At 43.6% G+C, this 13,872-nt stretch overlaps 1 protein-coding gene across 8 annotated transcripts in view; it reads right to left on the bottom strand.

Moving 5' to 3' along the window:
• Positions 1-13,872, bottom strand: part of Dnajc16 (DnaJ heat shock protein family (Hsp40) member C16) — a 39,224-nt gene that overhangs the window by 12,728 nt on the left and 12,624 nt on the right. For all 8 annotated transcript variants that reach the window (XR_011708763.1, XR_011708765.1, XR_011708764.1 and 5 more), the window contains 3 exons: positions 5,917-6,101; positions 3,408-3,512; positions 2,237-2,395 (listed from right to left, as the gene is read on the bottom strand). Coding sequence is in view for 5 of the 8 variants with exons in the window: in XM_071617370.1 (XP_071473471.1) it covers positions 2,237-2,395; positions 3,408-3,512; positions 5,917-6,101 (449 nt within the window). In the remaining 3 variants the exon portion in view is untranslated. The remainder of the gene's footprint in view (positions 1-2,236; positions 2,396-3,407; positions 3,513-5,916; positions 6,102-13,872) is intronic.

The following is a 13,872-nucleotide window of genomic DNA, read 5'->3' as shown; positions in this document are numbered from 1 at the left end:
AAAAAAAAAAAAAAAAACCAAAAAACAAAAAAACGGGGGGTGGAAGAAGCAGCAAAATTGTCATTAATCTCAGATGATACAATTGTGTACTTAGTAAATCCAAAAGATGACAGAGATCAATTTTTTAAACCAGTAAGTGTTTGGCAAGAATGATGGATGATCATGCAGCATCAGTATTTAAAAGTCAACTATATGTTTTATGCCAGCAAACTGAAAATGTAACAAAAAAGATTCCCTTTCTAATAGCATGAAAGTATGAGGTATCAGAAATAAGTTGAGAAAAAAATTTCTTCACAGGGAAAATCATAACACCTTAGGGAGACACACACACAAAGCACCCAAGCAAATCCCACAGAGTCGTCATGTTTACGGGCTAGAAGGCTCAGATTTGTAAAGATCGATTTAAAGAATTGGTACAAACTCCCCAAACCGATTGTGTTCAAACTGATTTAAACAATCAGTACAAACTCTCGAAACCCCAGTAGATTTTTTTTTTCTGTTTCTTTTTTTTGTGTGTGTGTGTGTTTCTTTTGATGTAACTTGGTGGACAGAATTTAAAATATATATAAAAAAGTACAAAAGACTAAAAATAGCCAAGATGCTTTTTGAAGAAAAACAAAAACAAAACAACCCCCAAAAACTCTCTCAAAAAAAACCAAACAAACAAACAAAAAAAAACACCCAAACTTCCCCGGATGCCAAAACAAAGGATATGATTTTCATATCGACTTTCACATTTGTTCTGACGAACTTTGTGTGTGTGTGTGTGTGTGTGTGTGTGTGTGTGTGTGTGAGAGAGAGAGAGAGAGAGAGAGAGAGAGAGATATTAAACCAGGGGCACTCTATCAATAAGCTACATGTCCAGCTCTTTTTAAAATTTTTTATTTTGAGGGGCACTGAGGATCAAACCTCAGGTGCTCTACCAGTGAGCCACATCTCCAGCACTTTCTAGTTTATTTTCAGACAGGATCTTGCCGAGTTTCCAGGGCTGGCCTTGAACTTGTGATCCTCCTACCTTGACCTCCAGAGTCACTGGGATTACAGGGTGCAGTGCTAACATTTTATTAGGCTCAATATCCCACCCCACTGATTGCCAGGGCTGAAACCCTACTTCCCACAGATAATACAGTTGGAAAAGGGAGGCTTGTTTTCAGATATCTGTGACTAATCTTTGCTATATCAAAACTCAATTAATGGTAGTTTCTTTAGGGTTAATTGCTGCGTTGATACAATAAATGCTGGATAGTTTATCAATTACCTTTTACTTAGAATGGATATTTTTTCATGTTCTATTTTAGTAACACTCCTGATTCTATAATATCATGCATTGGTCATTTGGAATATTTGTTCAATGACTTTCAGTACATTGATATGGTTAATTATACCTATCGGAAAAAGAATCACATCGCATTGATGGACCAATCTAATCAGAAAGTTCTGAAGAGCTGTCAATTTGCCAATATAAATTTTCTGAACTTCAAATTTTCTTGGAAGTCCGAATTTTATCACTGGCAATGGATGCCATCAGTTGTTTTCATCAAGTTCCAGCCTCACTCCACTCATTTTTGCAGAAATGTTTTACAGAGCCCTGATTCCTGCACAGGTGCTGACAGCTTTACCCACTGCTGTTTGTCCTGTCAGTGCAAATGTCACCACAGTGAAATAGGCAAATTATGTCTTGGTGTTATCATGAAGTCAGCTTTCACCTCGGATTCCCTCTTAAAGGGTCTTTGGAACTCCCAAGGCCGTGACCACATTATGAAACTGCTGTCCTGCTGAACTCAGGTGCAGCAGGGGATGTATGATATTCATGGCAACACTGCTCCTCAAAGCCCCCCAGTGGCCACTGACAGAAGTATGAATTAATAAATTATAACGTAGTCAAACTACAATATAGCCGGGAAAGCAAATTACTTAGACTACAGGAAACAACTGTTGCTACCAGTGTTACTTATGCTAAGCAGCTTGCCTTGGGAGAGTTTACGTTAAGTATATAGTTCTTTTTTTTTTTTTTTTTTTTTAATTTAAATTACCGGGGATTGAATCTAGGAGTGCTTTACTTCTGAGCTACAGCTCCAACCCTTTTTTTGGAGACAGAGTCTTGCTGAGTTGTGGAGGCTGGCCTTGAACTTGCAATCCTCCTGCCTTAGCTTCCTAAGTCACTAGGATTACAGGTGTGGCCACCAAGCCCAAGTAAATGTGAAGTCTATCTTGAAACATGGAGATTCTCACATACCTGGATCATGTCAGCCGGCTTGTTTATGTGCTCTTTAAAGATCAAGATGGTGGGGGCATATACATTGATGTTGTACTGCCTGGTCATCTCCTCCACCCCTCTCAAACCGACATATACATATCCAAATGACAAATAATCTTTGTATGCAAAAGCGGTCAACTGTGAGAGCATAAGGGAGAAGAAAATGAAGTTTATATATAGCATGCCATCTAAGGTACAAATCAAATGGCAAGTTGACATCAATGGGTGGAGATGCACATCCCCACACAGACCTACCAGGTCTCTTACACCCTCCCACACCTCCCGAATGTCATGGCGTTCCAGCACAAAAACTGTACCAATAAAAGTAAACAGCCTTTTTTTTTCCCCACAGATAAAAGTAAAATAATTATTTTATTGATATTTGTACTAGATCTAAGGCTGGGATGTTTGGAGAGTTATGTCAGAAGGCAGTGGCTGTGCCAATGGATGGGCACTTTCCTCTCATCTCAGGTCACAGTGATGACAGAGGTGAGTGGGAAGTGTAGTCCAGGGTCTCACAAAGAGCAGGTGTGCAGTGAGACCAGGGGCAGGCTGGATGTCTGCCTTGAGCCTCAGCGTCTTGGTCTCTAGAATATGGATAATATTCCTACCCCTAGATTCCTCTAGGGACGGAGGGCACCTGGGGGCGGAGAGCACTCGCACATGAGGTGACCAGCACCATGAGGTGCTCCATGGGCACTGGTGAGGAAAATGTCTGGGCTTCAAACATTTCTCATGCAATTAACTAGCACAGGCTGAGCGTCCCTTGTCTGAAATGCCTGGGACGAGTGTTTTGGATTTTTTCAGATTTTGGAATATTAAAATATGCACAGTGAGACAGCCTGGGGGCAGGGCCGAGCCATGACACACCTGATTTGTTCCACAACCCCTGGACACACACAGCCTGACAGTAATTTTACGCAGTATTTCTAGTGCACCTGCATTTTGACGGTGCCCTATCCACCAGGTCGAGTGTGGAATTTCCCACTCCTGGTGCCATAAAAGTGCTCAGAAAGTTTCTGATTATGGAGCTTTCAGATTTTGGTTTTATGGGTTAGGGAGGCTCACATTCACTTAGTACTTACAAAAAGACACACAGGTTACAAGTGTTCCACCTAGAATATAAGAACACTTTACCAGATATAAGTACCTTGTACAGCAGTGGCACAGTAGGCCCCTGGTCGAACAGAAGGACGTGAGGTTTATTCTCTTGCTGCCAGCCAGAGAGGAATCGGATGTAATTTTTATTTGTAACCTTAAATTGAAAAGAGGACGTTAGTTTCAATATTTATTCTTTTTTTTTTTTTAAAGAGAGAGAGAGAGAATTTTAATATTTATTTTTTAGTTATCGGCGGACACAACATCTTTGTTTGTATGTGGTGCTGAGGATCGAACCCGGGCCGCACACATGCCAGGAGAGCGCGCTACCGCTTGAGCCACATCCCCAGCCCTCAATATTTATTCTTAACAACTATATTATACTCCAGTCGTAAAATAAATTAAAAAACTAGATATGTGTAAAAGATTGTCTGCAAAACGTAAAAAATACAGACAACTTTTTTCTTCCCCGGTCCTGCAGATTGAACCTGGGGGTGGGGGTGGGGGGAGTTGTGTTCAAGCACGGAGCCACTTCCCTAGCCTTGCCCTTTTCATTTTTTATTTTGAGACAGGATCTCACTAAGTTGTGCTGGCTGGCCTCGAACTTCTGATCCTTCTGCTTCAGCCTCTGGAGTTGCTGGGATTACGGGCATGCACCATTGCACCCAGCTGATTCTTGCTTAATGGTAGAATGTAATTTTTTTTTTCCATGGTGGGGATTGAATGCAGGGGTCTCCTGCATGCTAATAAGCAAGCATGTACTCTACTACCAACACCTGAGAGTGTACTTCTTGATCTACTAAAACCAAAGATATTTGATACTTGCCATTTTATTTATTTACTTATTTTTTGGGGGACAGTACCAGGATTGAAATCGGGGCACTCAACCACTGAGCCACATCCCCAGCCCTATTTTATTTAGAGACAGGGTCTCATTGAGTTGCTTAGCACCTCGCTGTTGCTGAGGCTGGCTTTGAACTTGTGATCCTCCTGCCTCAGCCTCCCAAGCCGCTGGGATTACAGGTGTGCGCCACTGCGTCCGGTTGATACTTGCCATTTTTAAATGGCATAAATAAAAATAAGGTAGCCCATCCCACTGTACCTCAGGTAATTTCACTTAGAAGTTCCACATTTGAATTGTTCTTCCAGGTTTCTTGCAGGGCCTGGAGGTACTCTGAGGCTCTCCCAGCCAGGTTCCTGTAAACCCATCTAACCCGCTCACCAAGGAGCCTGCGGCTCACTCCCTCCTTTTCTCACCTTACCTGCCAAACTCACTATAGGTACCATTTCTGTAAAGAAGCCTTTTCCAATTCTTAGGATGGGCTCCAAAACACTGGATGGAAATACGCAGCTCCTCTAGCTCAGGAGCTGCTCAGAAAGTGTCCTCAACACTATTCTATACCTGGCACTGAACAGATTTTTTTTTTTAAATACATTTTTTAGTTGTAGATGGACACAATACCTTTATTTTATTTATATATGTGGTGCTGAGGTTCGAACCCAGGGCCTCACACATGCTAGGCAAGCACTTTACCACTAAGCCACCGCCCCACCCCAAGAACAGATGTTTTATAAATGTCTCAGAACTTATCGTAACAACCTCTCATCTTTTTAGGAGCCTGTGATGCTCTCTGACCTTTTAAGCCAACTCCAACAAATCTTTCTCCTGTGGATAACCCTGGTGGGACAGTCAGTAAACAGCCCAGGTAAAAATATTATAGAAATTTTTATAATTCCTCTCTGGTATTGTGAATGAATGAATTATTTAAAGTACAATAAGAGCCCTTTCCTAGTTGCTTTGATCCCTATCCTAACACACTTGGAAAAACATTAAGGTGCTTAAATATACAAATCAAAAACTAATATGAACTGTATGTCTGTTTCTTTTTTTTTTTTTTAATTTTTTAGATGTTAATGGACCTTTATTTTATTCATTTACTTACACATGGTGCTGAGGATTGAACCCAGTGCCTCATACATGCAAGGCAAGTGCTCGATTATTGAGCCACAACTCCAGCCCTGTATGTCTGATTTCTTTAGATCAAGTTTTTCTTCATGAATTTCATCCATATTGTTGTATCACTGTAAGTTTTCAGAGACCCCAAAACAATAACTGAGTTCATGGAATCTGGTGTTTTCTATAGATATGAACATTCAATGCATGAGCAAATGTAATTTTATTTGAATATTTTCACAAGACAAATAACTCTGCATGAACCAATTCATGAGCCACAAAGAAATCTTTTATCCTATTATGGGATCTAATTTTTTTGTTGTTGTTGTTGACTAGAAAACAAGTCATTTTGGCTCAAATGAAATTTTACCTATAACAAGGTAAAATCTGCAAGACGCTTATTAACATGAATGAATTTGTTCAGTCTCTGTACTTCATCTGTTTCAGTCTCCTACAGTTTTCATTTAAATGATTCATTTTAAAGTGATCAATTAATATATCTTATCCTGTTCAAAATGAAACTCAAGTCTGAGAGTGTCACAGGTAGACTGTGGGCAGCCAGGCACCTGGTAAACCACTTCCTGCCATATTCTCCCCAGATACTCACCTTCTCCACCAAGTTCCCTGGAAGAAGGCTTTCTACAAACTGCCGGAGGTTCTCACGAACAACTGCATTGTGGAAGAAGGAGATTTTCCCATTTATGATTCCTAGGATAGAGGGTGTGCTGTGTGCTCCCAGGTGATGGGCCAGGCGTCTCTCGTACCCAGCATGGACCACGCCGATTCCCACACCTGCAAAGTATGAAAAATCTACATGTAGGCTCTGTGTGTCCCACGGCAGCTGGGAGAAACACTGACAAGGAAGTTTTCAGTGTGAAATTAAAACTGACTTAGCAGGAGAGAATTTCCTCTCCCTTCCCTTCCTTCCTTGGTACTGGGGATTGAACCCAGGGGTGCTCTACCATTGAGCCATATCCCCAGCCCTTTTCCTTTTTTAAGACAGGTCCTGCTAAGTTGATAGGGCCTTACTAAGTTGCCCAGGTTCACCTTGCTTGCAATCCTCCTCCTGCCTGAGCCCCTGGGGAGCAGGGATCACAGATGTGCACCACTGCACCCGGCAGGAGAGAGCACCATTCTAACAGACTGGCTTGTATTTTCATTGTTGAAATTCTAGATTGGTCAGTTTTTCTGCAGAAATGGCAATATTTATTTATTTGCTTATTTTTTAAATATTTTTTTAGTTGTAGATAGACACAATATCTTTTTAAAAAAATATTTATTTTTTTGTTTTAGGTGGACACAATATCTTCATTTATTTTTATGTGGTGCTAAGGATCGAACCCAGTGCCTCGCACATGCAAGGCAAGCACTCTACCACTGATTTACAAACCCAGTCCCACAAAATGGCAATATTAAGAAGCACATATATCTCAAGTCTGTTACTTCTAATTTTGGGAATCATCATCATCATCATCATCATCATCATCATCATCTTGGTACTGGGTAGTGAATCCAGGGTGCTTAAACACTGAGCCACATCCCCAGTCCTGTTTTGTATTTATTTAGAGACAGGGTCTCACTGAGTTGACTTAGGGCCTCGTTAAGTTGCTGAGGCTGGCTTTGAACTTGTGATCCTCCTGCCTCAGCCTCAGGAGCCACGTGGATTACAGGCATTCACCACCATGCCTGGCTTATAGAAATTATTTTATTGAGATATTAGTAAAATACAGATTCCTGGAAAAGTAAAAGAAACTATAAAGTTAATATCACTTGAAAACCCACATCCCACTTGACCTGTTAATATTTTGGTATCTGTTTGTCGCTGTTCTGTATGTACAGTATGCCTAAAATAAAGTGGGGGTCATCTAATCCTTATTTCCTTAATAAGAATAACTTCTCTTGTTCTTTGATTCAACCAATGTATCTAGAGGGCTAGTATTCTGCTACTCACTGGAAGATTAATCTACTCACGTGAAAGATTAATGGCCAACAAATAACAAGTGAACATTTTCATTTGGATGTTTAATAGACTTTTTAAATTAATTAATTAATTTATTTTTGTGGTGCTGGGGATTGAACCCAGGGCCTTGTGCATGTGAGGCAAGCACTATACCATCTGAGCTATATCCCAGCCCCTAACAGACTCTTGAGCTTCAAAGCGCAACTCCTGATCTATGACTGTTCAGCCCACGCCTCTGCCACTTCAGCTGGTGACTCCCTCGTTCCTGTTACTGGGGCCACACATCTGAGGAGTCATCTTCCACTTCTCCAACTTCTCACATCCCACGTCCAATCTGTCAGCAAGTCTTGATGGTTCTCTCTTCAGAGTGTGGCCAGAATTTGACTATTTTTTTTTTTTTTAAATCGCTTCTATTATCCCGAGTCACCCCCCTCTAGCCTGGGTGGCTATACTAATCTCCTAGATTGCCTTTTGGTTTTGCCTGCTTTTCTTTTTCTTTCTTTCTGGTTCTGGAGATTGCACCCAGGGGTGCTCTACCACTGAACCGAATCCCCAGCCCTTTAAATTTTTTAAATTACTATTTTTTTTTTTTTGTAAGAGTCTTATAGTTACACACAGTTGTTGGGTTCATTCTGACAAACTCATACATGCATGGAAGCCCTTTTTGATTTTTATTCTGAGACAGGGTTTTGCTAAGTTGCCCAGGGCTGGCCTCAAGCTTGTCATCCTCCTGTCTCTGCCCCTTGATGGCTGGATCACAGGCCTGCGCCACATGCCTGGCTCTGACAGTCTATTCTTAACATAGTTATTGGGTGGTTCCTTCTAAATCATAAAAATGGTTCACAATGCTCTTCAGCTCAAACCCTGCAAAGACTCACTCATTTCACTCAGAATAAAACCCACGATCCACAAACAGGCCAACAGAACCCACTGTGCTGTGGTTCCTGGTCCCCTCTGCCTTGGGTCTACTCCTCCTACAGCTTGCTCCATCCCTGCACTTTTGCTCCTGTATGAACGCTAGCTAGTGTGTTCCTGCCTGGGCCTGGCGCTGGGGGCGCTTGCTGGGGTGCCCATCTTCCCTCTCACTCCTCATCAGCTTCAAGGAGCTGCCCTTAGCCACGGGTCAACCTGGCCCAGTGTGTGAAGCAGCACTCCCCACGTGCAGGGCCCTGCACCCTGCTTGCTTTCACTCCTGTCACAGTGCTTACTCTATCCTGTGTTCTTCCCCATCCCTGCCCCCCCCCCCCCCCCCAGTATTGGGGATTGAACCTAGAGGTGCTCTCCCGCTGGGCTCCACCTTCAGCCCTTTTTGACACAGTGTCTCACAAAGTTGCCCAGGCTGGCTTAGAACTAGCGATCCTCCTGCCTCTGCCTACGGAGCAGCGCAGGCTTACTGTTGTCTTTTGTGGTGCTGGGAATGGAACTTAGGGCCTTGCAGGTGCTAAGCACGTGCTCTACCACTGAGTTAGACCCTGGCCCCTGCTCCCTTCTTCTAACATACAACAGGTGCCACCCTTTTCTGTTGATTTTTATTTATTTATTTATTTTGGGGTACTGAGGATTGAACTCAGGGGCACTCGACCACTGAGCCACATCCCCAGACCTATTTTGTATTTTATTTAGAGAGGGCTTAGCACCTCGCTTTTGATCAGGCTGGCTTTGAACTCATGATCCTCCTGCCTCAGCCTCTGTTGATTACTTATTGCCTGCCTTTTCCTTCCAGAACAGAGGCCTCACGAAGGCAAAAATCTTTGTTTTGTTCACTGACGTGTACTTAGCATCAGAAGAGAGCTGGGCAGAGCAGGGCACACTGGAACTGGGTCATCAAGCTACTTTGCTAGTGCCCTACTGTTATCTACTGAAGTTATGAAAGCGAAAGGAAACACAAACTGATTTCCCTACTCTCACCCCTACACACATGTGTACTGCACTTCCGATGCCAGGTATTCAGGGGTTTCCTTAAACAGCAAGAGATCTCCAGGGGTCACCAAGGCGGGGATCCTATAATTCAAACCAGTTCTGATGCCACCTCCCTACCTGGAGAGCAGGAGCTCCCACAGGCTCAAGGCCAGGTCCCACAGCACTGCTCCCACGTCAGATGCCAGCTCAAAGCCCCTGGCTGTGATCTGCATCCCTGCCCGACTGGCTCTAAATCAAGGGTTCCCATGATCCTGACCTTCAGTTTGATTAATTTGCTAGAGTGGCTCAGAGGACTGCTTACCTATTTATTACAAAGAATACTATAAAGGCCACAGGTGACAAACTGCAGGGAAGTGACACAGAGAGCAAGGCATGGGGAAGGGGTATGCAGCTACTGCCTGCCTGGGCGTGCCCTCCAGCACACCACACGTTGGCCCCCAGAAGCTCAGGGGCTTTATGGAGGATGGAGGGAGGGCTAAAGCTTCCAAACTTGTAGTCATGGCGTGGTTATTTTTGTCCAGCCCCCGTCCAGGAGTCCACCCAGAGTGGCCGGGAGACGCAGCACTGTTCTAACAGGGCCGTGAGGACTGGCAGGACTTAGGGTCTCAAGTCACAGCAAACAAGTTTCCCCCGACTCCTCTATCTTCAAATTCTCACACTAAGGATTCTTTTCCTTTTTTTGGTGGGCACTAAGGATGGAAGCCAGAGCCTCTCGCATGCCAGGCAAGCACTCTGCCACCGAGCTACCCTCCCCGCTCCTTAACTTCAGGATGCTGTGCGTGTGTGTATGTGACACTAGGGACTGAATATAGGTTGCTCCACCACTGAGCTATTTCGACAGCCCATTTTATATTTTTATTTTGATATAGGGTCTCACTAATTGCTCAGGGTGGCCTTGAACTTGCAATCTTCCTGTTTCAGCCTCCTGAGTTGCTGGGATTACACACAACTTCAGGATTCTTAAAACAAGTTGACGGGGCTTGGGGATGTGGCTCAAGCGGTAGCGCGCTTGCCTGGCGTGCGTGCGGCCCGGGTTCGATCCTCGGCACCACATGCAAACAAGGATGTTGTGTCCGCCGAAAACTAAAAAATGAATATTAAAATTCTCTCTCTCTCTTAAAAAAAAAAAAAAAAAAAAACAAGTTGAGAGAGGCCAATAGCAAGTGAAATCATTTACACATACTTGTCCTGATTCAGCAGGATCTGGCTAGATGACAGACAGACCTGCCCAGAGGCCAATAAACTTGAGCAACATAGCTTTTGTGTATGTGGTGCTGAGATCTGGGTTTGATCAAACCCAGAGCCTCCCACATGCTGGTGAGTCCTCTGCCACTGTGTCACCTCTAGCCCTTAGTAGCAACTTAAAAGAAAAAAAGTACAGGGGACGTCTTTCAGTGATGTTGTTTTTCATATGGACCTGTGTTTCTGGGTAATTTGTATGCCCTGGGAAATTAAAAACACCATATTTTCTCCTCTTTTTGAGAGCCTTCCTTCTGAGCAGTGCTCAACCTCTCGGCTACGCCTGTATTTTGAGGTGCCAAGTGATTCTCATGCAATTGCGGAGCCCCACACACGCAGTGCATCCTTCAGGGATGTTCCTTCCCCCACTCAGTACACTTACATAAACATTTATTTTTTTCCACCTCTGAATATGCCTTAAAGGGCCAGTGGAGGAATCCACCATTGTCAAATCTGGCTAAAAACAAACCTGCTGCTAAATAAACTATGAAGATGCAAAATTTTGTGAAATAAAACCAAGAAAACAGAATTAATTGCTATTAAAAAAAAATATATATATATACATCAATTTGTACACAAATTTTTCTCCTAGATTATATGAGATTGTTATACACAGCAAATACTTGAAAGAGAGGAATTTTTTGCTTTTTATTTTTGGTACTTGGGATTGAACCTAGGGGTGCTTTACCACTGAGCCACATCCTGAGTCCTGTTTGCTTTCATTGTAAGACAGGGTCTCACTAAACTGCTAGGGCTGGTGATCCTCCTGGTGAGCACCCTGAGTAGCGGGATTACAGGTGTACACCATCACACCAGGCTCTTCTTTTTTTGAGACTAGTTCTCATTATGTGGCCCAGGCTATGAGCCTCAGGTGATCCTCCTGCCTCAGCCTCCCAGGTAGCTGGACTATAGGCATACACCACCACCCCTGGCCAATTTTTTCATTTTAAATAAGAAGTCATGGTGAATAATCATTGCATGGGCATCCAAATGGGGTCTCCCTGCATTGATATTTAATTTCAAGGTACTCAACCTAGAAATCAAGTATCATTTCATTACTGTCTGCAACTCCCAGCAAGTACTAGTGTGCTGGGATGTTTTTATCTCTTGAATTTCCTGGGAGTACATACCAGGTCTTCTTTCTCTCTCCTTTTTCTTAAATACCAGGGATTGAACCCAGAGGTGCTTACCCACTGAGCCACATTCCCAGCCTTTTTTTATATTTTATTTAGAGACAGGGTCTCATGGAGTTGCTTAGGGCCTTGCTAAGTTTCTGAGGCTGGCTTCGAACTTGTGATCCTCCTGCCTCAGCCTCCCAAGCCTCTGGGATTATAGGTGTGTGCCACCGTACTGGGCCGGACTTTCTTATTTCTGAATCAGTGCTCACAGTGCGGTGTCTAAGAGGGTGAGACTCCTGGGTCCTTACCCACCATTGTTGTTTATTGATAGTGTGACCTTGAATCTATTCCTTAACCTTCTTCTGCCTGTTCTTACATTCATAAAATAGGGATAATAATAGCCTCTCCCTCACTGGGTTGCTTTGCAGATGAAGATAATCCATACAAGTGTTTAGCACAATGGAAGGTAATGAAATGCTCAATCAGTAAAATTATTATTACATATTCTTCAGTGCCTAATGTAATAATTGGCACACAAAAATTGATCAAGAAAAAAGGTTTAAATGAGAATATAAACTGGGTGTGGTGGCACATGCCTGTAATTCCAAGGATTCAGGAGACTGAAGACAGGAGCATCACATGTTTGAGGCTAGCCTGGGCAACTTAGTAAGACCCTATCTCAAAATAAAAAACGAAAAAGGAAGGCTGGGATTGTGGCTCAGTGGTAGAGCACTTGTTTGGCACGTGCGAGGCCCTGGGTTTGATCCTCAGCACACATAAAAATAAAATAAAGATATTGAGTCCAAATGCAATTAAAAAATAAATATTTTAAAAAAAAAGGACTGAGGAGATGCAGCACCTGATTCAATTCCCTGTACCAAAAAAACAAACACAAAAAAACAGAATGTGGGACAAATTCCCTGGTCCCCTCACCTACTCCTCCTTCAGCAGTATGTTGATCTGCATTTGCAAATGTGAGGTCCATGTTAATTCTCTGCATACACTAAGGGGTGCACTCCCTGAGGCCGGGGATGGCGCTGACCATTTCTGGGCCCTCCTTCCGGGGGCAGCTGTTGATGGCGGCTGCTTTTCTACACTGATTAATTCAACGTTGCACAGCTGTCGACTGACCCTAAAGAGTCGTGACACCTCTGCTCCAGGCAGAACTCTTCTACTTCCTCCACACGCTGCATTTTAGGGACCAATTCTAAGATGATGTCCAAGCTTCCCCAGATCACTCAGCTAATTCTGAGACTGTGTTGCTCCTGTCGATTCAAAATAGAAATATTCTCTCAGCAACCTCCTAAGGTGTGGTGTTACCTCATAGATGGGGAATAGCCATGGGGACGGTCCTGACCTCATCTCAACGTCACCAAACTACAACCAAGTAGAACCAGCTGTCAAGAATCTTCAGCCAGGGCTGGGGATGTGGCTCAAGCGGTAGCGTGCTCGCCTGGCATGCGTGCAGCCCGGGTTCGATCCTCAGCACCACATACAAACAAAGATGTTGTGTCCGCCGAAAAAACTAGAAAATAAATATTAAAAAATTCTCTCTAAAAAAAAAAAAAAAAAAAAAAAAAAAAGAATCTTCAGCCAATCTGAATGTTCCAAAAGGGAAAATGTTCTATAAACCTAATTAATCTAACACATTTTTAAAATTAGTTGTTGGTGGACCTTTATTTATTTTTATGTGGTGCGAGAATTGAACCTAATGCCTCACATGTGCTAGGCAAGTGCTCTGCCACTGAGCCCCAGCCCCAGCCCCTAACCTAACACGTTCAACTTCCCGTCTTCCAGAGCTGTTGTCTAATAAGAGCTGCACTGATAACGACACGGGGTGTGCGGCACACTTGGTGTACAGCACACTTGGTGTACGGCACACTCTGTGGACGCGAGCTGGCGTCATGACTGTGCCTGTGTGTGTCACGGTGACCACTCAAGCAGTAGTTACTTCTGACCACTTCTCCCCTGCTGACTCGGCTCTCGACTGTATTCCCTGAAACCTGGTAGCTCAAGTGCAGAGTCCACCTTGACCCCTTTCTCCTCTTTTCTCATGTCTTACATTTCAATGGTTCCAGGAGAGCCTGAATTTTCCATCTCTCTCCCTGCTGCCCTGTCCAGGTCAGTGGCTGCTCTCTTGCCAGGGCTGGAGCACTCCCTGCCTCCATTCTTACCTTCCTCAAATGCCCTTCAAATGGCCTTCCCAGCGGGCTTTCTGAAGTGCAGATGTGATAACGCCACTCCTCTGGGTACAGACCCTATCCTGTACTACTGGCCTTATTACACACTACAGCATCAAGCCCAGCTCCCCTGGCCTGGAGTCCAG

The sequence above is a fragment of the Marmota flaviventris genome, chromosome 10 (assembly GCF_047511675.1).
Source record: "Marmota flaviventris isolate mMarFla1 chromosome 10, mMarFla1.hap1, whole genome shotgun sequence".
NCBI lineage: Eukaryota > Metazoa > Chordata > Mammalia > Rodentia > Sciuridae > Marmota > Marmota flaviventris.
The sequence above is the reverse complement of the archived record's forward strand: the minus strand, read 5'-3'. Positions and strand labels throughout refer to the sequence as shown.